This window comes from Elephantulus edwardii, unplaced genomic scaffold (genome assembly GCF_000299155.1).
Source record: "Elephantulus edwardii isolate Elephantulus edwardi_28Jun2011 unplaced genomic scaffold, EleEdw1.0 scaffold00004, whole genome shotgun sequence".
Lineage (NCBI taxonomy): Eukaryota > Metazoa > Chordata > Mammalia > Macroscelidea > Macroscelididae > Elephantulus > Elephantulus edwardii.
In genome coordinates this window covers 15,976,158-16,001,360 of record NW_006399754.1, presented here as the reverse complement: position 1 = coordinate 16,001,360, position 25,203 = coordinate 15,976,158, and the positions used below count along the sequence as shown (strand labels likewise).

Below are 25,203 nucleotides of genomic sequence, written 5' to 3'. Positions count from 1 at the left end.
GACAAACAAGGGCTTTATATCTCTTTCTAAAAAATCTAATACGTATACATGAAGTTTTATGAGGATGGTGAAATGCTGTGGTAAATGCAGTATTTTAAATCTAAATATAGAAGCAAATCTAATGAAAAATACTGTCTTCGTATCACTCCCCTGCTCAGCATGATGGCTACTAGAAGCAGGAACACGATAGGAAGTAACACTTTCAGTTAGTTATGTAAACAAGGCTTCCTGGAATCTTAGGATACTGCTTTAATCTTCATAAGCTATAAATTCAATGTAATATCAAAGACAAATATTATATTTATTTCTACTGTGAATCATGGTGATGCTTTCCTATACATCTGTGCAGGGTACTCTGATGACCTAGAGGGTGGGAAAAGTGTTCCACTGCCAAACTCAAAGGCAGATGGTTCAAATCCACTAGCTGCTCCTTGAGAGAAAGATGGACACTCTCTCCTCCCTCGTGATTTACATCTTCTGAAAACTGGCTGGAGGGTGAGTTCTGTGTCATGAGTTGCCCAATATATGTAGTGGTTTAATCTGAAACGACAATTCCTGGAGGAGTGTATTATCTATCCACGTCCACACAAAAATTCTAAATCATGTCAGAGATTTTCTTAACTTCTGATCTAATAACTGGATGATTAAGAAGTGGGTCTATCTAATCTGTTTTAATCTCAGCTAGTATGACAAGTGGCTCGTGCCCCACTGACGGAAGATTACTTACATGCATTCTTCTTCTCGTTTTTAATGTCTTCTAACAGCTGTTGTATCTCACGGTCGTACTCCACCCATTCGGGGATAATCCTGGTAGCTGCTTTTAGTTTTGGCTCCTTTGTTTTGGGGTTATTGCACTACAAGTTCAAATAAAGTTTCGTTAATAAAAAGACATGTTCTAGGAAATATGTGCTAAAAGCTCTCTGTGACTACAGTTAACAAACACATTTTATAAAAAGCAAGAGTTTTCCTAAGTACCTGAAATTAGGTTAAGTGACTGGATCTAATAAAATGACAAATCACAGTTGATGTAAGCAATAATCACTTAACAAAAGTCCCTCAATCTGTTTAAACAGATTGTTGAAAGATACTGTGACAGTTCACAAGAAATGTGCAAACAATTCTAAAAAATGTTTTGACAAAAGATTCTGTAAAATAACCGAGCATATTTAGGGATTTTTTTCCCTTTTGTTTGGTCTAAACATTTGCTTTATATACTTTATATTTTTTCCACAAACAAAACTTTACATTCTCTATCAGTCCTCAGAAATCGTATCAGTTACACCTTTTATAGTCCTCTGCTTTAATTAGCAATTATGGCAATATTAACAATCTGTTCACTGGAACTTAACATACTGCTAATTTTCAAATTCAGAGTGATTCATCAATCTTTAACCTTTAAAAACATTAAAGGAATCTGGGAAGATGATAGTATGAACAGATCTCTAAGTCCCTGGTCTCCTTCCTCACACATTCCAACAAACACAAGGAGAGAGAAACCCCATGCATCTCTGAGGCCTCTCAACTGATGGTCAAGAGAGAAGGAGAGGCAGGTAGGCGTCAACGACGACTCTTACGGTAAGAAATGGGTCTCTTCCTCTGTCTCAGCTTCTTTCCTTCTTGGTGTTGCAGTCTAAGCAGACCCACAGCTCACCGGAGCAAAGGGAAAGGCCCTGATTTATGATTTTCACATAAATGAGCTCTCCCAAAGCAGGAGAAGGAGCAATGACCTGCATTTGACAGTATCGGCTGACGGAGGGCAATTTATTCAGTATGGACTTTCCAACCAGTCTGGGAGCTGCTACAATACAGAGCACCTGGCCTACACGGAAACTCAGTCCTCAGATTACTGAAGACTGAAGCCTGTGCCACCTTGAAGATGGAGAGAACTTTCTCTCTCTCTCAGAGAGCACGAGAAAACAACTGTCCAGCAATGGGAAATAGGATACAAGCATCCCTCGTTTACAGCACTTTAGTTTGCTCTGTAGAAGTTGCATTTTTTTAAACAAACTGAAGGTTTGTGGCAACTCTGTGCCAACCAGGACCCTGGCATGATTTTTTTTTTTTTTATAAAAAAAGTTTCTCATGTCTTTTGTCACATTTTGGTGATTTTTAAGATATTTCAAACTTTTTTCATAATGCTATTACACAATTAAAAGATGACAATATAATGTAAACATCATTTTTATATGCTCTGGAAACAAACAACAGAGCAATGCATATTTTATTGCGGGGCCTCAAACTAAAAATTAATTCCCTCCAAGATATGCATGTATAGCGAAGTGTCAACGATAAAACAGCCCGAAAAACTCTCCACCAGACTGGAAATCTCTATTAAACAGACTAGAAAAACTGAAAGAAAACAAAGAACTAAAGAAAATAAGGAAAATGGTATATGAACAAATTGAGATTTCAGACAGAACTCTTTTTATAGGTTTTTACAGCCATAAAAGGAGCAGTGGTAACACGGGGAAGGCCAAAGTCTAACTTCTACCTGCTTCAAAAAGGGGAACTGTCCCCATCAATAACATCCGTAATACCAAATAGTTACATCATCAGACATACTACACACCATGCTCCTGCTCTTATTTCTATGAATCATTGGGTCCAATGGTCACTGAAAACTTACTTACAGACTTTATTTACAGTTGTGGGACTTCTTAGGGAAATAGGTTAGGGAGTAAGGGAGACAAATGACATTATATAACGAAAGTCTAGGTTTAGGGGACAGCAGCCCCAAGACAGACAAACATCAAGACACAACTCCTTAATTACAGCTTCTCAGTCAACAAGTGGACGTTTAGGTTCAGTGCAGCAGTGCAAATAAAGCTCTGGTTTCCTCAACTGTCCAGCAAGCTTTGTCTCAGATAAGCCACAAGTTTCTTCACTTAGTCATCTAGAAGCAAAACCTTCAACTTTGGCTCTGTCTTCAGGGTTCTGTCAGGCTGTATCTTGTGATCCTCTTCATACTCCCTTCAGTCTCACCACAGTGTGGAGCATGCTCTCTCTTATATTGGTCCCACAGCTGTTGTTTTGCAAGATCAGTGTCCACAGTTGAGGTAACTGGAGACCATGCCCCTAGCAAGATCCAATACAATGGATAGAAAAGCCACTTTGAAAGTTCTAGCTCCACAATAGTAAAGTTGCTTAAATGGAAAAGCTATCTATCTATCTATCTATCTATCTATCTATCTATCTATCTATCTATCTATCTATCTCATAATTTAAAAAGATTCAGAATTACCTTGGTTACCAAGAGAACTAAAGTAATGATACATTAAAATGAGATAATGAATGAATATTCTCAATTAGTTGATAACCTTGGATAGAAATCCCACCTGCAGACAATATGGGGAAAATGACTCAACCTCTACAAGACTTAGTTTTCTTATCTCTAAAACGAAGACAAGAATAGAACTTACTCCATAAAACTATCACTAGAGAGACAGTGTTGAGACCTACCCATCCATTCTTCATTTAACAAAGGAAATGCAGTCTGGACCTTCTGGACCAAACTTAGCTTTTCTTTAGGGTACATATTCAAAAAGTGGTGGAGAAGAATGAAAAGATCTTGAATTCCATTCTGATAATTATAATGATAACAAAGCAAAAAACCCAACAACAACAACAACAACAACAAAACCCCCAAAGAAAAAAACAACCGCCCCCCCAAAATACCCGCCCCAACCCCTTTACACAGAAAAGGAAAAGAGAAAGCTGAACATTGCCATCCTTAGATGTCAAAGTTAGCCCTTGGCTTGTACCAAGGAACTTAGATTTTGGTATAGTTTCTACCATTACCTGATAAGAAAGGCTCACTGTTGATAACATATTTAATAAAATAATATGGTTTATATTGATATTTCTTTTTCTTCTGAGAGTTGGGAAGAATTCCATACCTGAATCAATCTTCAATAAAAACTCTGGGCACAGGTTCTCTAGTGAGCTTTCTTAACAGATCACAGTTCACGTGTGCTTGTTGGTTAAAGAGTTTAAACAGATTCTGTCTCACTCCACAGAGACAGGACTCTCAGGACTTTGCATCTGGTTTCTGGACTTCAAATTCTGTGCCTGTCTGTTAACTCTGCTGTGCACAATCTGTTAACACATCATCCCTGAGCATGCCAATATTTGGGACCCTCCTAGTGACTCATCCTACTGAATCATCAGTCTCGGGGGTCTGGGGGAGCCCCTGGCATGGCACATTATTTGCCAACCTAAATACATAAGAGCTGGACAATGACTAGGGAGGATAGAAGGAGAATTGACGCCTTTGAGCTGTGGTGCTGGAGAAGAGTATTGAATGTTCCATGGACTGCCAAGAAAACAAACAGATTCATCCTGGAGAGGGTTAAACCAGGCTGCTCCTTGGAGGCAAGGATTCTGGGGCTTCGTCTGACATACATGTTGTAAGGAGAGACAGGTCTTTAGAGAGGGACATCATGCTGGGTAGAGTGGAGGGACAGCGCAGGAGGGGAAGACCCTCCATGAGGTGGACTGATTCAGTGACTGGGGTAGTCGGGATGGGTGTGTCAGAGGCAATGAGATCGGCACAGAATAGAGCAGGGTTTAGGGCTGTTGTACATAGGGTCTAGGTTCGCTATGAGTCGCAAACGGCCGGAGGGCACATAACAACAACAACAAGTACATATGGGCGTAAGCTTATGTGTTATCATGAGGATGGAGCATGTTAGGACAAGGTTCAGATCTGTTGTTGATAAGGTCGCTATTAGTCAACTTAATGGCACATAACTAACATAACAGACTGAGCATCAGGACAAGTAGGACAGTATATCTGTAAAACAGAAAATATTTCTATAGGAACATGTCTGTCTCTTCTTATAGGTAAATTAAAATACAAGCACTCACCAGATCAATTGTTTTGGCTCTCTGTTTGGATTCATCATCACACCAGGTTTCACACCATAGCCAGTCTTGAGGAAGAGACTTAATGGCAACTTGGTAAATCATATTATTGGGGAGATCCTATAGAAAAAGGGATTTAAACTTACAGGTACAGAAATTAAAGTCCTAGCAAAAGAAGTCAAAGGAGAGTATCATAAAGATTATAAGCAGATCATTAAAAAAAAAACATGCAGATCTGAGATTTAATTGTGTCAAGGCCCACAATCCTCCTAATTTTCAAGTCCTGGCACTGAAGATGGAGAGAAATTCAAAGACCCATTTTCCTAAAAATGACGTGCGGCCTGGACCACCAGGATTAACACTCCCACCGAGTCTGACACTGCTGTTTTTGTCATCACTCCCCACGCTCCGTTCTGACTTCCCCTATCATCTCCCTGTCAGGACACAAAGGTCTGTGGATGTTTCCACCTTTCTGCCTACACAGAGCCCTGTAGACAAAGATTGCTGGGATCTGGGTTAAAAGACCTCAGAATAACAAACAAGCCCAGGAGTTAAAAATAGAGAACAGGGGAGAGGTCTGGAAACATCTTCTCTAGAGATGTTCATTTCTCTTCCAGGGCTGTGGAGATCTTCCTCTGCTCTCTGGAGAGCTTGTTTACATTCCAGAGTAAAGGTTACTCTAAGACTCCCCAGTTCATCTATCTGTTACTAAGGGTACCTTCGTTCACTGTGCTATACCAAGTGTGCAATGAATAATTTGAAGGTTTCTCTTGTGGCACAAATTCCTTCTAAAATACAAATGATACTCGCCGTAATGTGTCATCTCACCAGTGAGCTGTAGTCTAGGGAACCAGCACAGGTGTTCTTTGAGTAAAATTTGTCTCCAATTCAGAGATCTAGTATTGCTGCTAGAGATATTAACCCCCGCCCCCAAAACCCCAAACATTCCAACAAATCCAAAACCCAGAAGCGACAAATGAAAACCATGCATCTCAGTCCTCTAAGGTCTCAGATTAAACACCGACAATCCTAATATTCCCTTTAGCTTCATTCTCCTCCTCACCTCCTGAATCCCTTGTGCTCTCTGGACTCAGTACCTGTTAGGAGCTTGCTGCTGTTGTGAGCTGCCAGGAGGCTGCCCCAGTGCCTAGTGACCTTGTCGTTAAGTGGACCTGCTCCTGTTTTCTTGGCTGTATCTTCATGGAAGTAGTTCACCAGGTCGATGAGAAGTCACCGGGTGGTGAGCAGCTTACAACACATTCATTGCAGCCCCAGGGGCTCTGTCAGCTTGGTCTAACTGATCTTCAAGTCTCACAGGTGGAAACACTAAGGTGAGCCGCTATCTTAGCAGCTGCTTCCTATCTCATTCCTATCAGCCTCCTTTCTATCTGTTATTAAAAATCCCCAGCTTTGAATCCCGGCATCAGACCCACTTTTTCCACTGTCTCTTATTGTTGCTGGACTGAACCTTCTCATTTCTTAATAATTTTAACAACCAACTTTTACTCTACACCAACCTCGGTTTAAAATTGAGCTTAACTGTTCTTTTTTAACACGTTTAATTTCTTCTTTAAATGATCTTGCCTTTTACCAGCCACCAATTCCCATGGTCACACCTCAGATAACTCTCATGTCATGTTCCACATTGTCTGGCCACCTCCTCTATTTTCACTCACTTCATCACGCGCTCACATGGCAACCTCTTTTACCTCCCCCCAGGGCCCTCCAATCATCTGTTCTGACCAGTACTCCACTGACCGGCTGCCCCTAAGTTTCCTCACTCTAAGAGAAGTGGATGAGATAGTTTTGCAATCCTGCCAGGCTTAACCCAAGCAGGTTCAGAGACAGAAAAAGGGAATCACACTACCATTAAGAAAAAAGTACTAGTACCACGCTGTCTTGACTACCATGGTAGTGCAGTAGGATTTGAAATCAGGGAGTGAGATGCCTCCTATCTTGTTTCTCTTTTTAAGGAGTACTTTGCTTATGTGGGTCCTCTTTTCATTACAAATGAAACTGGAGATCGCCTTTTCCATCTCGTTGAAGAATAGTATTGGTTATTTGTATTGGGATTGCACTGAATGTGTAGATTGCCTTTGGTAGGATTGTCATTTTCACAATATAGAGCCTTCCCATTCATGAACAAGGGATATTCTTCCATTTCTCCAGGTCTCTTTTTGTTTCTTGCAGTAATGTTTTGTAATTTTCTTTGAATAGATTCTTTGTGCTTCTGGTTAGATTTACTCCCAAGTATTTAATCTTGTGATTAGCTATTGTTATGGGTATTGTTTCTCTTAGCTCCAGTTCTATATTCTCTTTGTCACTGTAGAGAAATCCAATTGATTTTTGCACGTTGATTTTGTATCCTGCCACTCTGCTGAACTGGTCAACTATGTCCAGTAGTTTTCTTGCTGAGTCTTTAGGGTTTTCTAAGTATACTATCATGTCATCTGCATATAGAGATGGAAGGCAGTATGGGACTTTCTCAAAAAGTTGGAGATAGAAATACCATTTGACCCAGCAATTCCACTACTGGGAATATACCCTAAAGAAACCAGAACTGTCACCCAAGCAGATACATGTACACCCATGTGTATTGCTGCTTTGTTCACAATAGCAAAGAGTTGGAAACAACCCAAATGTTCATCAACAAACAAATGGATAGAGAAGCTCTGGTGTAGTCACACAATGGAAAATTATGCAGCACTAAAAAACAAAGAACTCATACATTATGCTGAATGAAACATCTCAGTTACAAAAGGACAAATACTGCATAGTGCTACTGTTGTAAAACAGGACTGACATGGGGGATTGCGGGTAACTGAGAGGGGATAATGTACATGGCATTGAAACAGATGAGGGTGAGAACTGTATAAAAGGAATATATGATTAGGTGTTACTGGCATGACAAGAGTCCAGAATAAGAGCTGCATAGTAAAGTGGTGGTGTGGGGAGGACGGTGGCTGTGTAACAATGAAAGAATTTTTTTTTTCTAAAGGAAATGGTGAACTTGGTGGGGGTGGGGAGGAAAATGTGCAATAATGAATGAATGGAAATCCAAGTTCTCTACAAACTTACAATAACATCTCAATTAAAAAAGAAAAAAGTAGCGGAAGGCACTGTATGTCCACTAGGACCAACAAGAGCAGAGGTGGTAGAGAGCCACGGACTAGGGAGGTCTAGTGGTGTCATCTGTAGGTAGCTGTGCTGCTAAACCAAAGACCAAGCCCCCCTGGTGGTTCGAATCCACCAGAGGCTCCATGGAAGAAAGACCAGCAATCTTCTCCCAATGGCTCCATGGAAGAAAGACCGGCAATCTTCTCCCAATGGGATTTATGGCCTAGGCAACTCAAAGGCGAGTCGGCTGTAAGTCAGTCTCAGCCTGAGAACAATGGACTGTTACTGCGTGCTGTCAAGTCAGAAATGACCCTCCCGCGGACTTCTAGAGGCCGTTACTCACACAGGAGGAGAATGCCCATTCTTCTCCTGAGCAGCTGGTGGATTCAAACTGCCTGCCTTTGGAATTGCAGCACAGCTTCTTACCAATAGGCCACCAGAGCTCCCTGGTGGCAAGGAGACTTTATTGACTATTCAATGGACTGTCAAGAGAACAAATACTGGAGGGAGGGGACCCAGGATGCTCCTTGGAGGCCGGGATGATGAAACTTCATCTCACATACACTGGCCATGCTGTCAGCAAAAGACATCACTGTGGGAAAGGTGGCAGGGGGTGGGGTGGCAGGGGGCAGACTTGAGGGGTGATACACCGACTGCAACAAGGTGCAGAGACAGAGGGGATTCTGATCTGTTGTTCACGAGGTCACTAGGATTCAGAGTTGACTTGATGGTACTAAAGGCATACCATCAATCTTCAACCTGATTCCTTGTGCCCGTCTGGTGAGATCCATGTGTAAAACGGCTCTTTGTATCTGCAGATGACACAACCCTGCTTGCTGAAACTGAGGAGGACCTGAAATGCTTGCTGCAGAGGGTCAAGGACTGCAGCCTTCAGTATGGATTGAAGCTCAATGTCAAGAAGACAAAGATTCTCACCACTGGACCAATTGGCAGCATCAGGATGGATGGTGAAGAGATTGGGGAAAGTCTGCTGTTAAGGACCTCTCCAGGGTACTGAAGAGCAATGGTGTCACTCTGGAGACTAAGGTGCATCTGACACAGGCCATGGTCTTTGCAATCACTTGTTATGCATCAGAGAGTTGGACACTGACTAAGGAGGATAGAAGGAGAATTGATGCCTTTGAGCTGTGGTGCAGGAGAAGAGTATTGAATGCACCCTGGACTGCCAAGAAAACAAACAGATTCATCCTGGAGAGGGTTAAACCAGGCTACTCCTTGGAGGCAAGGATTCTGGGGCTTCGTCTGACATACTTTGGACATGTTGTAAGGAGGGAGAGGTCTTTGGAGAGGGACATCATGCTTGGGAGGGTGGAGGGACGGCGCAGGATGGGAAGACCCTCTATGAGGTGGATTGATTCAGTGACTGGGGTAATCGGGATGGGTGTGTCAGAGGCAGTGAGACTGGCACAGGATAGAGCAGGGTTTAGGGCTGTTGTACACAGGGTCACTATGAGTCGCAAGCGACTCGATGGCACATAACAACAACATTTGTAATGAATACATTATTTAAAAGATAAAATTCTATCTACTTCCAGCCTAATTTCCATCACCAAGCCTGTATTTTCCAACTACTGTTCCTTCTTCACGGTTTTCAACTTTTGCATTCCAGTCACCAATTAACATTAATGCATCTTGATTGCATGTTCGGTCAATTTTGGACTTCAAGATTTGGTAAAAATTTTCAATTTCTTCCTCTTTGGCTCTAGATGTGGAGTGTATATTTCAGTAATAGTTATTAATAGGTCTTCTTTGTATGCCTATAGATACTATCCTATCACTCACAACATTGTGTTTCAGGATAGAACTTGAAACTGACGTTTTGCCTACAGATGCAACACCTTTCTTCTTCATTTCCAGCAGAGTATACTATACGATTATCTGATTCAAAGTGGCCAAATATAGTCCATCTCATCTTACTAATGCCCAGTATGTTGATGGTCATGTGTTCCATTTCATTTTTTACAATTTCTAGTTTTCCAACATTCATGTTCCAATTTAAAGGATGTTTGCCATTATTTTTCCTCATTCCAGCTGTCTTCCAATTGGGGGTAAAGCACTACAACTATCTGCCTTCCTCTACTGTTCATAGGGTTTTCAGAGGTCTGTTCTTTTTCAAAGGGGATGGTCAATCCTGCTTCCTAATCTGGGGGCTCTACTAAAAGATCCCAAACTACCTCTGTGAAAGGAATCATTGGAGAAGCTCAGTGTCAGCAGTCAAAGCCAGTCCAGAGGAGTGGCTAGAACGAGACTGTGCGCAAGAACATCACTTACTCATGTTCAAGTTCAAACTGAGGTCGAAGTAAATGTAAACAGGTCCATGAGAACCAAAATATGATGTTGAGTCTATTTCACCTGAATTTCAAAATCATCTTAAGAATAGGTTTGAAGCACCGAATACTAATGATCAAAGACCAGATGAGTTGTGGAATAGCATCAAGGATATCATCCGTGAAGAAAGCAAAAGGTCATTACAAAGACAGAGGAGAAAGAAAAAAACTGAAATGGATGTCAAAAGAGACTCTGAAAACTGCACTAAGGCTTTGAGAAGCCAAAACAAAGGGAAAAGATGCTGAAGTAAAAGCGCTGAACAGATGATTTCAAAGGGTGGCTCAAGAAGACAAAGCAAAGAATTATACTAAAATGTGCAGACAGCTGGAATTGGAGAATAAAAAGGGGAAAACTGGCTCTGCATTTCTCAAGCTGAGAGAACAGAAAAAGAAATTTAAGCCTCAAGTGACAATACTGAAATATACTATCGACAATATACTGAATGAGCAAGAAAGCCTCAAAAGAAGGTAGCAGGAATATGCAGCATCACTGTATCAAAAAGAACTGACTGGCACAGAAAAATTTCAGGAGGTACCGTATGAACAGGAGCCAATGGGAATGAAGGAGGAAGGGGAGGCTGCATTGAAGGCCCTGGCAAACTATAAGGCCCCAGGAACTGATGGGATACCAATCGACTTCTCAATTAACAGATGAAGCCCTGGATGCACTCACCAGTCTATGCCAGGAGATGTGGAGGACAGCTCTCTGGCCAGTGGAGGGGAAGGGGTTCATATCTGTTCCCATTCCCAAGAAAGGTGATCGATCCAACAGAATGTGGCAGCTATTGAACAATATCATTAATAGCACACGCAAGCAAAATGCTGAAGATAATTCAAAATGCTAGAACAGTACATAGTTAGAAAACTGTCAGAAGTTCAAGTGGGATAGAAGAGGCCAGGGTACTAGGGATATCACTGCTGATGTCAGATGGATCCTGGCTGAAAGTACAGAGTACCAGAAGAATGTCAATTTGTGCTTTGCTGACTATGCAAAAGCATTTGACTGTGTGGATCATAACAAGTTATGGCCAACATTGAGAAAAATGGGAACCCCACAGCACTTAATTATGCTCACGTGAAACCTATACCTAGAACAAGAGGCTGTTGTGTGAACAGAGCAAGGGAACACTATATGGTTTAAAATTAAGAAAGGAGTGAGTAAGGGTTGTAGTCTCTTTCCATATCTATTCAATGTGTATGGTGAGCAAATCATTTGAGAAGCTGGACTCTATGAAGGGAAGTGTGGTGTCAGGATTGGAGGGAGACTCATCAGTAAGCTGCATTTTGCAGATGACAAAATCTTGCTTGCTGAAAGTGAGGAGGACTTGAAGCACTTGTTGCAGAAGATCAAAGAATTCAGTCTTCAGTATGGATTGCATCTCAAAATCAAGAAAACAAAGATTCTTACCACTGGACCGATAGGCAACATCATGACGGATGGAGAAGACATTGATAGGCAGTATTATGATAGATGGAAAAAAGATCAACACTGTGAACAGTTTCTTGGAACCATAATCAACACCGCTGGTACCAATCGTCAGGAAATCAGATACATTACACTGTGAAAGACTGCAGTTAGGGACCTCTCCAAATTACTGAGGAGTCATGATGTCAGTTTGAGGACTAAGGTGCATCTGATTCAAGCCATGGTCTTTCTGCTCATGTGCTGTGTACCTGAGAGTTGGACAATGAATAAGGATGACAGAAGAAGCATTGATGCCTTTAGCGCTGAACATCCCAGGGTTTGCCGAAAGAACAGACAGTTATGTCCTGGAGAAAGTGCAGCTAGAGTGCTCTTCGCAGGCAAAGATGATAAAGCTTTGCCTCACATACTTCGAGCACGTTGCTAGGTGAGGCTATTCCTTGGAGAAGGACATGATGCTCTGAAAGGCAGAGGGTTGAGGTGGACTGACACAGTGACTGTCGCAATGGGCTCTCGTGTGTCAGTAACTGAGAACAGTGCAGGATAGGAGAGGGTTCAGATCTGTTTGTACACAGGATCGCTACGGGTCGTACTCAGCTCAATGGTACCTAACAACAAGAAACCATACAACATATACTGACATGTGCTAATCTACTAATCTACTGAACTGGTGGCTCAAGTCTGATTTTGTTTTCAAACATTTTCTTTGTTCTTTTAATTATTGAATTTCAGAGCTTTTTGTCATTGTATTTTTCTTTCATGAGCCATGTTTTTATAGTGTATCTAAGGAATCTCTGTATAGCTTAAGGTTACAAAGATGTTCTCCTATCTTCTAGAAATTTTTCTGCATCTTGTCTGAAACAACCCACACCTGACCCTCGGCTGTGGGTTATCAGAGGCAGTAAATCACACGGAAGGAAGGAGGTCCATCTATGTCTCGCAGAGCAGCTGGTGGATAAGAATGTGTGTCTTCAAGACTGCAGCACAACTTCTTACCACTAAGCCACCAGAACTCCTTTTTTTATATTTGGATCTCTTTTAAATTGATTTTTATGTATGGTACGTGTTATGGGTTGGCCGTAACATTCTTTCTTTTTAAAGGCTATGAATATCTGATTGTGGCTGTTACCTTTTGTCGAAGTTTTTTTTTTTTTTTAAATTACGGATTTTCACTGGTTTGCATACGCTATACACCGTGTGTTTCATGCAAGCACACTGTTTTATATAATCTCTCACGTTCATGTATACTGGAGGTTCTCCCCTTATAATCATCTCACTATTAAGTACATTTGTGAGCGTGTGTTGAGCAATGCTTTCCTCGTGTGTACCATCTTCTCAGTTGGCTGTATGTGTACAATTGCTTCTGGATTTATCTGGTATCTTTTTATACCAGCACCACACTGTCTTGGTTAACGGCAGCTTTATATTCAGCCTTGAAATCAGAGAGTATAAGCCCTTTTCTGGTTTTTTTTTCAAAATGATTTTCCCTATTTTAGGACTTGTAAATTTCTACATGAATTTTGTAATCAGCATTGCTTTATAAGCACTAGTTAGTGGGATTTTTCTTTAAATTGAGACTGCATTTCATCTAGAGATGACTTTGGAGAGAAGTGCAGCTTTACAGTAAGGCGTGTTCCGGCTCAGCGCGCGCGCACACACACACTCTCTCTCTCTCTCTCTCTCATATATTTAGGTGATCTTTAACTTCTCTCAGCAGTGTTTTGCTGATTTCAGTCTACTGCAGGTCTTCACTGGAACACTAATTTTTTTTTTTTTTTAAATTCTGGAGGACCTAGTAATGCTTTTTTTTTTTTTTAAAGAGGAAGGATATTTTATTGCAAATCCATCGTCTCCCTGACATCAACTTTAAGCTAGAGACTCTTTAAAGATAGAATTGGGAAGATAAGGTCATTATTACAAGGTGCTCTTTCAACTTTCAACTTCAACTACACGTTGCAAGTCCACAGTAGAAATTCCCTATTGCTGTGACTTCAATCTTGCTGTTTTACTCAGTAAACATAATGTTTTGGTTGACTATGCAGAATTTTCTACACAGATTAAAATATTCTCTGCAAAGAGTAATTTCTTTATTCCCTGCCAGACTGGAGGACCTCCCCCCAAGCCTCACTACACTACCCAGAGGCTCTGAGAAACTCCCCTGGTTTCGTGGAGTGCACAGGACACAGGCGTGGAGCACGTCAAGACACAGCGGGGGCAGCAAGGAGCCCAGAGCACTGTGGGAACAGGATCTGCAAAGAAGGCTTGGTGAGAGGATGCTGCCTGAAAGGTGGAGGGTATAGTTTATAGGTGAGGACTGTTGCCTTTAGACTCGGTTAAGTAGACTATAGCTCACAGAAATCTTTTGAGCATTAGACTGTCTTAACCTGCGTCATCCTCACAATATCTGACATGATTGAGTCCACTCTGATAGTCACTCTGTTGATGTAACTTGTTGAGGGTTTTCTTCTCTTTCGCTGACCTTCTACAAAATGATCTCCTTTTCCAAGGACTTGCCCCTCCTGACAACGCACCCACTGTACTGATGAAGTTTCACCGTCTTTGCCTCTAAGGAACTCTGGCTGCATTTCCTCTAAGACAGATTTGGTAGGGCTTTTGACAGTTGTGGGATGGTTAACATTCACTGCCTAAAATGCCCCTGTTGTAATAATAAGGAAGTGAATAAGCTATGAGAAAAACAGAGGTTTATTTGGTTGTTAGAAGGAAGAAAACAGAAGGCTATAGCTAGATGAAGACAGGACAAGGATCTTAAAGGTCAAAGGGAAAGAGACTTGAGTGAATTTAAATGCTGAGGGAAGAGCTGAGATGAGATGGAATGACTAACCAAGACAGAACCTGAGAGAGGAAGAGGCTTGAGAAAAAGTACAGATGAAGCATTAGTGTTAAAAATGGTTGATTTTAAATTCAAATAATAATGTTAACAGAGAATTCCATTAAGGCAGAAGCTCAAGAAAGGGGCTTGAGAGACAAGAGTTTGAAATTTTTACGCAGGGATTTGAAGCAGTTTGTGGATATGCATTGAGAATGACTGTTAGCATTGTACCAACCTGATCTAGGTTTGAAAGGCTGTTTGGATCCTGACTGAGGGTTTGGTACCGGCCCCTGAGCCTGTCACCTGCTGCGATTTTCCTGAACTTCTTGAGATCCACTACATATAAGGCGCTGCAAAATGAATACAAAGCCCACGCTGTTGATGTCTTTTTATTATGCCCCTGTGGCTCGTAGAGTGATAACAACTGCTTAAATACTGACTGCTGCCTTGGGTGGAAGAAATAATTTCCCCGAGATTTTAAATTTAGCCTACCACTGTTAGTATTCACATCTTCTTAAGGTTTACAGAAGATCCCATGAAACCTATGACCCCGTAAGACAATCACAACTTTGAAAGTTCTCTTCATGTTGTTATATGAGGAACCAGGTTTAAATCAATATAACAAGGAGCATATTTTAGAGGAATGTATACACCTCGGTTTGACAACTGGTTCACCTATGTACTAGCAGCATTAAGTCTGGGCACATTATATAACAACAGCAGATCCAAAAGATGTTGTACAGATTTTATACGTTAAAAACTTAAACCAGTTCCTAGCATGTAGTAAGCACTACATAATTGGTTGCTGTTATTGCTAAAATCCAAATCTTTTTTAAAATTGGTTTTCATTCAGTCTTGTACATTTTCTTTTATAACATTAATTACAGTGGATCAATGCCATTTATCTCAGCGTCTCACCAAATTCTCCCTGTCCCTCCCATCCTCCCATCCATCCACTAATATTCACTGTTCTAGTGAAAACCAAATCTTGTGATGCAAGAAGCTGCCTTTCTGATGGAAGTTAAGCATGGGAATGCTCTTACCTGATGTGGTACTTCCTTTTGGAAAGATGTGATGCCCAGTACCCTGTTTTCCAAAATCGGTACCCATCCATGTCCGTGCGGCTGTCACAGAACGGCGTATACCCATAGGGGGCCCCGCCCAGATCCAAGTCTCGAAGTTCTTTCAGGTCATGTCTCACAATCTAAAGAATTAAGATAGTTTCTCTGATGACAACTGTCAAATAATACAACCCTTAAACTCTGAATCTCAACTTAGTATGCTTTTGAACAAATACACTATTGCTGTTGTTATGTGCAGCTGAGTCAGAATTGACCCATCATTGACCGTCCAGGAGGTTTCAGACAGTAAATCACTCAGGAGGGGACTGTCCCTTCTCCTGCAAAGTAGATGGTGGATTCGAAGCACAACTTCTTACCAGCAGGCCACCAAAACTCCCTTTGTAGAGATACAGAGAACTGCATATTCCTCACAGTATTTTCACATAATGTGACCCTTATTAAATTTTGGAGATTTTTTTTCTTTCTACCTGTAGATCTCACAGAAAACTTAGTTCTCTGACAGTGGTCTTACTGGTAAGAGAATTTTATAAATTCATTTTTTTAAGCAAGATATTTTAAATAAAATATATTTTGGAAGGTCTTAAACATTATTCAAGTGGACTGCTCTTAGTAGTTCAAGGTATGTTGTTGTTGTTGTTTGATGCCGTCGAGACTATGAACGAATGGCCTGAGCACTGTTCGTACATAGTTTCCGGAGGCAAGCCATTTCGGAAGTGGATGCCGCTCCTGTTTCCAGAGTTCAAGGTATAAATTAGTAATTAAAAATTTTTTTATGTTAAAAAAAAATCAAACTGAACATGATGCTTTCAAATCAAATCCGACTTTCAGGACCCTCTAGGACAGAGTAAATTGCCCCCAGAGTTTGCAAGACTGTCACTGTTACAGAGGCCAACCACACGGCTCTCTGTGGAAGAGCTGATGACTTGTACGGACAGACATTACTGCCAGCCCACTGGCCCTTCGGCCACTGCTCCTGAACCTCTGTCACTGCAGAGCGAGAATATGAGTCATGGTGACAAAGTAAAATCTCATTATTTTCATGCCTGAATGAAAAATGCATTTAATCCTTAGTTTTTAACTACTCTCTAGCCTACTACAAAAATACTATAGACGATGGAGGAGGGAAGGGAAAAAAAGACATTTTATGTTAGTAGATTAAGAAATGCTTGTTTCAGCATCTGTATTAGTTATGATAAAAAAATAATAAAAACTTAGAATATAAGTCAATTCTAATAAATGACTTGAGGAGATAATTCATCCTAAAATAAGAATAACAATACATGTACATATCCAAAGAATTTTTATCTTCATACACTGCTGTTTTTGTTGTTTTGAGTCAGAACTGACCCATAGCTGACCCTCCAGCGGATTTTCAGAGGTGGTGAATCACACAGGAGGACACTGCCCGCTGGTGGATTTGAACTGCGTGCCTTTGTGATTGCAAGGTTGCACAACGTCTTACCATGAGGCTACCAGAGCTGCCATTTACATATTAGTGACCTTAAGAATTCCATGTTTTCAAAGTATTTTTCTCTTAATAATTACTAAGGCAATGCAAGAGAAGAATGAGAAAAATTACTATGTCTTTTGGAAGGATATATTATTAAGATTGAGAATCTTAAATTTCTTTCCTCCAAATTTAGGACCTTAGGCAGAATGATGAGGAGTTAGTTGTTAGGTCAATGACAGAAGTTAGGTCAACGACAGAAGGTGCTACTGCAGGCAAAGAATGGGGGGAAGAGTTACGTGAATTTTCCAGTAAATTTCCCAGTGAACCCAAGCAGCTCACTTTTCAGCAAATAGCAACCAACATACCATATTCACGGGAGCCAATGTAACGACTTTTATTATGATTGAACAGTTTATTATCAATTCTCAAACTCTAGAAATGAAACAAATAAAATGACCATGTCTTAAATTGACGATACTTCCTGCAATACTCTGACTTTTCCAGATAATTTTAATATTAAAGATATTCTGCTTATATCTAAATTAACTTTATTATTTTTTGTAGTGCAGCAGCAAAGGTAAGTCACTTTATTTAGAGAGGAGTGTAAAGTAAGTTTGAGTATGACTACTGACAAACAATGAGTAATGTTATTACCTGGTCAGCATCCACAAAAATAATTTTGTTCACAGCTAGAGGAAAAAGGACGTCAAGAAACAGAATTTTGTAACCCCAAATTATCCTTTGCTTTTCAGTCTGCTGATGAAGCCAGCGGGGCCACCTATACTGAATTAGCTCGTACTGGAATCCATACTTCTCAGCCATGTAAGGGATTACTTCCTAAAAGCAGAACCAAAACCCAAACAATATTCTCAGTAAAGAAAAATAGCTTTATTTCAAGGGGAAAAAAAGGTCAAAGTAAATACTACTTTGAACCCATTATATATAATTTGCACCAATTAATTAGAAATACAAAAATGCAGACATATATAAAATACAATTATATATCAAATTATGGAACTTAATGTAAAACAAGTATATTGTACTAGCTAGCAAGCTTATAAAGTATTACGTATGCTTTCCTGTTTTCATTGTTGTGTCATCTGTAAAGTGTAAACTGTTGAATCTTCCTCCAATCCTGATGTCACACTCTACTTCATATGGTGTGACTGCTCAAATTATCTGGTCAGCATACAGACGGAACAGGTACATAGAAAGGATACAATGTGGACCTCTCCTGATTTTAAACTACGCAGTGTTCCTTTGTTCTATTTAAACAACCTCTTTTAGGTCTATGTATATATAGGTTTCCTATAATCACAGTTCAACAACAACAACACGATCACAGTTAAGTGTTGTGGGGTTCCCATTCTTCTCAATGTTACCAGTAATTTACGTTATGTCCACACAGTCAGATGTCTCTGAATAGTCAAAAAATAAGTATTTTCCTGGTATTCTCTGCTTTCAGCCATAATCCATCTGACAGCCTCTTCTGAATCCAGCATTCTGGAACTTCTGGAACCTGTCAATGTACTGTTCCAGCTATTTATAACTAATCTTCAACTAGATTTTACTTGCATTTAATATTAATGATACGGTTTGACAATGTCCACACTGTTGGATCACGTTTTTTGGTTTTGGGTTTTTTTTTTAGAATGGGAATGAATACTTGACCAGGTAGTTGTCTTCCAAATTTGTTAGCACAGGCTAATGAACACATCCAGGGTGGCATATAATTGCTGAAATACCTCAAGTGATATTCTGTCAATTCCTAGGGTCTTATTTTTTTCCTGTCTTCAGTGCCATTTAAATTTCTTCCTTCACTGCCTCATCATATGCCTTTTTCCGAAAAGGTGTCAAACAGTTTCTCTTGACACTGCGACCGTATTCTTTGCATTTTCTTTTGCTTCTTCTTATGTCATTTAATATTTTGCCCATCTTTCTGAAACTTGAGGTGTGATTTTTTCCTTCAGTTCTTTCAGCTTAAGAAATAGGGAGCATGTTCTTCTCTTTTAATTGTCTATAACTTCATGTCTTTACACATTTCATGTTAATATCAGCTTTGTCATCTTAAGCTGCCTTTTGAATTCTTCTGCTCAGATCTATTACTTCATCAGATGACTCTGCATGGTGAAAATGAGGAAGACTTGAAGCACTTACTGACAAGGACTAAGGATCATAGGCTTCAATATGGATTGCGTCTCAACATCAAGAAAACAAAACTCAGGGAGCTCTGATGGCCTAGTGGCAAGAAGCTGCACTGAAAGCCCAGGGGCATGCAGTTCAAATCCACTAGATGCTCTGTTCGAGAAGGAGGGACATTCTCCTCCTGTACCAGTCAGATCTGATTTGACAGTACACACACACACAAAAATAATAAAATTTAAAAAAACAAACAAAACTCCTCACCACTGGGCCAAATACAGCATCATGAGAGATGGGGTAAAAAAAGACTCAAGTTGTCAATGATATACATGTACTTGAAATCACAATCAATATCCCGTTAGCGGTAGTCAGGAAATTAAAAGATGTGCTGCACTGGGAAAGTCTGCTGTAAGGACCTCTCCAAAGTGCTAACGGCAAGGCTGTCATTTAAAGACTAAGGTGCACTTGGTCCAAGCTATGGTATTTTCAATTGCTTTGAAAATGAGATAATGAATAAGGATGATAGAATAACTGCGGCCTGTGAACTGGGGTGCTGTAGAAGAGTATGGAATACCCCACGGCCTTCCAGAAGAACAAACAAGTTTCTTTTGGAAGAAGTGCAACCAGGGTGCAAACCCCCAGAGAGATCACCATCTTTGTCTTGTATAGTTAGGACATGTTGTTAGAAGAGGTCAGTCTTTGGAAAAAGATACCACGCTGGGAAAGCCGGAAAGACAGAGAAAGAGCTCTTTAGTGCCATCCCATAACCTGTCAGCTTTTCCATCATTGGTGTATAATGAGTCAAAAGTACTCTTGAGAAGGCCTCTAAATTCAGGTGTCATACTCCGGGCCCTACCTTGGCTTTCGTGGGCTTGTTTCAATTCTCTTCAGCTTGAACTTGCTTATGACAGTCCAGTTTGCACTCAGATTCGGGCAATGTTCTGACTAATGTTATTGAACTTACCCACATATGAACTTCCCTTCTGATAGAGTCGATCTGATTCCTGTATATCCATCCCATTTGCTGAGTTACCTGTGTAGAGCTACTGTTTACATTGTTGGAAAATGACATACACGATGTGTAAGTCACTGGTCTTACACTGTGATCTCTGCTGTTCTATCTAAGACCAGCATTTCCAACTACCAACTCTTCTTTGGGTTTCTGAGGTTACAAGAGGAGCTTCTCTATTCTTCTCCCACAGAATGGCCAGTGGGTTTGAACTGACAACTGTTCAGTCAGCAGCCTTCATTACGGACCACACTACCAGGGCTCCTTTGTATGCCAATCACTAGTAATTACTAAACCATCTTGATTGCATTAAGTTCAGACTGCAGAAGTTCGTAAAACACCTTCAACTTCTTCATCTTTGTCCTTCGTGGGTGGTGTATATATGTGAATGACAGTTGTATAAACTGGTCTTTCCTATAGCGGTATGAATATTATCCTGTTACTGCCAGGATTCCACTTTAGGATTGATCTTGAAATCTACCACCATTCCTCCCTAATCAGTCATTCCTACTTTTTTGTTGCTGTGGGCCGTTGGGTCAGAACTGGGTTTTCAGAGACAGTAAAGATTGTCCATCTTTTCCTACAGAGTAGCTAGTGGATTTGAACCATGAGCCTCTGGGATTACAGGGCAACTTCTTACAACTAAGCCACCAGAGCTCCAGACCATACAACTGACTGATTCAAAGTGGTAACTACTGTCAGAAAATATTGGTTTCATTTGAGTTTTGATGGCTTTTAGTTGTTCTAGACTCATACTTTGTATATCCCAATGTTCTTGTTACTCACTGATGCTTTCAGCTATTTCTTCTGGTTCTGACTTGTGTCACAGCAGCTAATAAGTCCTGAAAGCTTTACTTCGTCCACGTCTCTGAGGTGGACTCTGAGGCGGTTGCTCTTTTCTGGCTATTATTTTTGGGTCTCATCTGCTGGCATTTTATTAGACAGTGTTCCGCTGCTATTCCCAAGGCTTCACTGCCCGGCGTCCTTTAGAACCAGATCACCAAACGCTGTTCCTATCTGTTTTGGTCTGGATCCCCTTACAGTGTTGGAAGTACTGGTATCCTAGCCGCCCGCATCCCAGCAACATGTAACCCACCACAGTAAGACAAGGCATCCTTTTGGTTTTAATTTTTCCAAGTTTATTTTTTTTAAATATAGTTTTCCCTACGTTTTACTTCACTGACAATATGTTTTATACAAGCATTCTATACATCGTGTTTTATAAAATTAATCATAATTGGACTATGACCATAATTTACCTTATCTTTTCACGTTCCCACCAAGCCAACATTTTTAAGTGGTGAATTTAAACATTAACTATTTTATAATAGTAATTGTTAATTAATAATAAAAGCATTATTGTACTTACTTTAAATGTGGGAGACAGATAATTTTTCAGAAACCAGAATTTCACTGGTGTTTTGGTGTGACGTAGAACAGAAAGCATCATAATTCTGTTTGAAAGAATATTGGACAACGTTCACTGTCCAATGTAACATTAACAGAAATTCATCTTACTTTTCATAAATATTTAAGTGTAATAGAAGTTTTTCACTATAAATTATGTAGTCATAGACTAAGGCATCTTGATATCTTATGGTTGATCATCAAGTATAATATATGAGTGCAAAAACTATGTATATACATATGATAAAAAAGAAATGGTGTTTTTTTCTTCATGTGACAAAGAAGCTAGTTTGAAACAGCTTTGTTCAGCTGATCTAGAGACTCATCTTGGCTCTAATATTATATTATTTTATTATCAGGCATGCAAACTGGAAAATCTGAATTATCTGGCCATTTGCAAGAATTCACTGCATAACTTGTTTTCCAATCCCAAATAATTCATGATATATGTAAATATATAAAAATGGAAACACACCTGCTTTAAAATATCAACATTGTAACTGAAATTTTATTTATTAATTTTTTTGCTGTGCTTATGAAAATTTTATTGCCCACTCAGGTCAGACATTGTGTTATGCGATGAGTTGATAACTTAAAGATCAGTGGTTCGCATCCAAACCTAGTGACAGGTCACCAAGAAATGAAAATTACTAGACCAAAATGACTTTGGATTAAATGAAATGTTTTTGAAACATACTCTTTTTTTTTCTTTTCTAAAAACTATAAAAAAGATACCTTTCACTTAGCAACTATGCTAACATTTTACCCTTGTATTTTATGAAATAAGGTACTTCATCAGAAAATTTACTACGAAAATATATCAATGGCATTGATAAAGCAAGGCCTTCAGAAACCTTCTCTTTTCTCACATATTTTATAGAGCCTTTTCCTTGCACAAGGAGAATATATCTATGAAACCTTTCAGAAGTCAAAATGACATTAAAAAAGACAATTTCTATTAGTTGATAGGGGAGATTTTTTTGCACATTCTCAGATTAAAAAAAAGAACCTACCAAATAAAATCACACATAAAACCTAAAACAACACTAACATACAGTGATCAAAGACACAGGTCAAAGCCCCAGGGGCTTGATGCTGAGGTCTGAGTGTAATTCCATGAGAAGGAGGCCAACATTCTGCCTGTTTGGGGTGTGCAATGTCTTGTTAACTGCTTGCTGCAAAGCAAGTGCTTTATGCTTTCACCACCCTTTACGCATGGGTGCACGTGCACACACACACACACGCATGTATATATAAACACACAAAGAAAGAAATATCCCCTTTGTCATTTCTCTCTTTCCGTGAACACAGGTAACGAATTAACGTAGGGCCTTCATAAAAAAGTTATTCTGAAAAGCAAGGGATACCCGTAGGTGTACTTTCAGCCCTAATAAAAATCAATATTCCAAATGAAATTTCAGTGACTGAAAAGAGATATTCTTATCTTGCAACTTTTAAGTTACAAAACAGAGTAAGATGCATCAATAAGGCTTTGTAACTATTTTCATGAAAAGGTATTTTAGTATATGCATGACACATTTGTGACAGGAGTTAAAGAACACTACTTTTCAGGCTATCAAGAAAGCAATGTTAAGATTTTTTTTTTTTAATATATCTACCTCTATTCTTTAGGAGTGGTGATCACATGAATATGTTATTTTTCCAAAACATTAAATAAGAAGTAAACGTACCTTAAAAAGCGTTCATACAAATGGCCAGAAGCAACTGAAAAAATGTTCAGGACATCAGCTTCTCCATCATCTTTAATCAACTTCATCGTGAAACTTGAAATAAGAGAATAGTAAATGACAGTTTCCTAATATATATCTGCTAAGCAATAAAAATATAAATGACTGTAAAGTTGAATCTCTGTTAAACTTTACAAGTTCTTTTGTCCCAGCAATTAGACACTACAGTATAAAAATACATGGCAATAAGTGTCACTTGAAACTTAATCTTTTGGTTTAGAATGTAGGATGCAAATATATTATCATTTTATCTTTTAAAAAAGTTGTTATGTGTAACAAAGAATGAGTTAAGAGAGCCACTCGTGGTGCATTAAATAAACATCAACCAGACCAGTGATGCAGGGGCCATATGCCTGGCCAGGCAAGACTTTTCACCTGTGCTAAGACACTCGTTACGGAGTGCTGCTGAAGTGGCAGTTCTAGATTCAATGTTATAACATATATCAACTGGGGCTCTTCTGACATATGGGTGGTTTGGTAGCACGGTCCATAGGGTGCAGGGCTGTTAACCCAACGACAGAGCCTCCCAGGTGGATCACAATCATCTATGTTTCCAAAGGTGATGATGGGCCATCTCCATCTGTGTGACTGAAAGCCACAGAAATTGGAGGGTCAGTTGAGAGTCGGCTCTGACTAGATGGTAACGAGAGTGTGACTAAGTCTGACCATGTATTCTTCACTCAGTGCACCCTGGGTGAGCCTCCACGAGGAACACTGGGGAGCCACGTCCACTTAGTGATTGACAACACTTCCTGGAACAATCTGCCGTGAGATTTACGGCCTCCTAAACCCAGGGAGTCGGTCTGAACTTGACAGCTGTGAGTTTGGAGTTTAGTAATTTTTAACACTTTTTGAACCCAATCAGCCTTTAGTAAGATCATTTCACATACACAAGGGACTAAATATTTAATTTGGAACATTTCTATGTATATTTCATTGGTTGTTTTTTTTTCTTCTGAGTTAAAAAACCTCAAACAATGTTATTTCTCTTTCACTCCCTCACACACACATATTTTGGAAAGCTAAAACATAGAAGTGACAGGGTTTCTGAGGTTACCAATTGCATGAGAGGACTACTTCTCCGAAACTGCTGACAGATTGGGTTAGCAGCACAACTCCCCACAAACTGTCCCCTTTCACTGACACAGCAGGATCTTGGTCTGGTGTCTTTTTTGTGTGTCAATCACAGTTTGATAATTTTATGTATTCATTCTTATCTCTATTTGTTGGTTTTAGTGGAAGCTCTTGAACAGATCACCTTAAAATAAAAAGCTCAGAGTCTGTTAAGCTATCTTCTGTCGAATATCCTTACCCTCCAAATTATCTACGTAACTGAGTTTAACCTCACCTTCATCAATAGCAAGTTCAATGTACATACTGGGACAATCTGATATTTATTCCTACAAAGGACTCGACTATGGGAAAAGAAGTCTAAGGTGTTGTTATGTGCCATCAAGTTGTTTTCAACTCATAGAGACCCTATGTACAACAGCCCTAAACCCTGCTCTATCCTGTGCCAATTGCATTGCCTCTGACATACCCATCCTGAGTACCCCAGTCACTGAATCAATCCACCTCATAGAGGATCTTCCCTCCTGTGCTGTCCCTCCACCCTACCAAGCATGATGTCCCTCTTCAAGGACCTGTCTCTCGTTACAACATGTACAAAGTATGCCAGACGAAGCCCTAAAATCCTTGCCTCCAAGGAGTATCCTGGTTTAACCCTCTCCAGGAAAAATCTGTTTGTTTTCTTGGCAGTCCATGGAACATTCAATACTCTTCTC

At 39.9% G+C, this 25,203-nt stretch overlaps 1 protein-coding gene across 1 annotated transcript in view; it reads right to left on the bottom strand.

Moving 5' to 3' along the window:
• Positions 1-249: 249 nt before the first annotated feature.
• The window catches only part of UGGT2 (UDP-glucose glycoprotein glucosyltransferase 2), a gene marked incomplete at its 5' end in the record, with an annotated part of 150,340 nt that continues 125,386 nt past the window's right edge, over positions 250-25,203 (bottom strand). Inside the window, 8 exons of the mRNA XM_006879624.1 lie at positions 250-263; positions 728-854; positions 4,867-4,983; positions 14,817-14,931; positions 15,625-15,785; positions 17,768-17,950; positions 21,634-21,718; positions 23,363-23,455. Coding sequence (XP_006879686.1) covers positions 250-263; positions 728-854; positions 4,867-4,983; positions 14,817-14,931; positions 15,625-15,785; positions 17,768-17,950; positions 21,634-21,718; positions 23,363-23,455 — 895 coding nt within the window. The remainder of the gene's footprint in view (positions 264-727; positions 855-4,866; positions 4,984-14,816; positions 14,932-15,624; positions 15,786-17,767; positions 17,951-21,633; positions 21,719-23,362; positions 23,456-25,203) is intronic.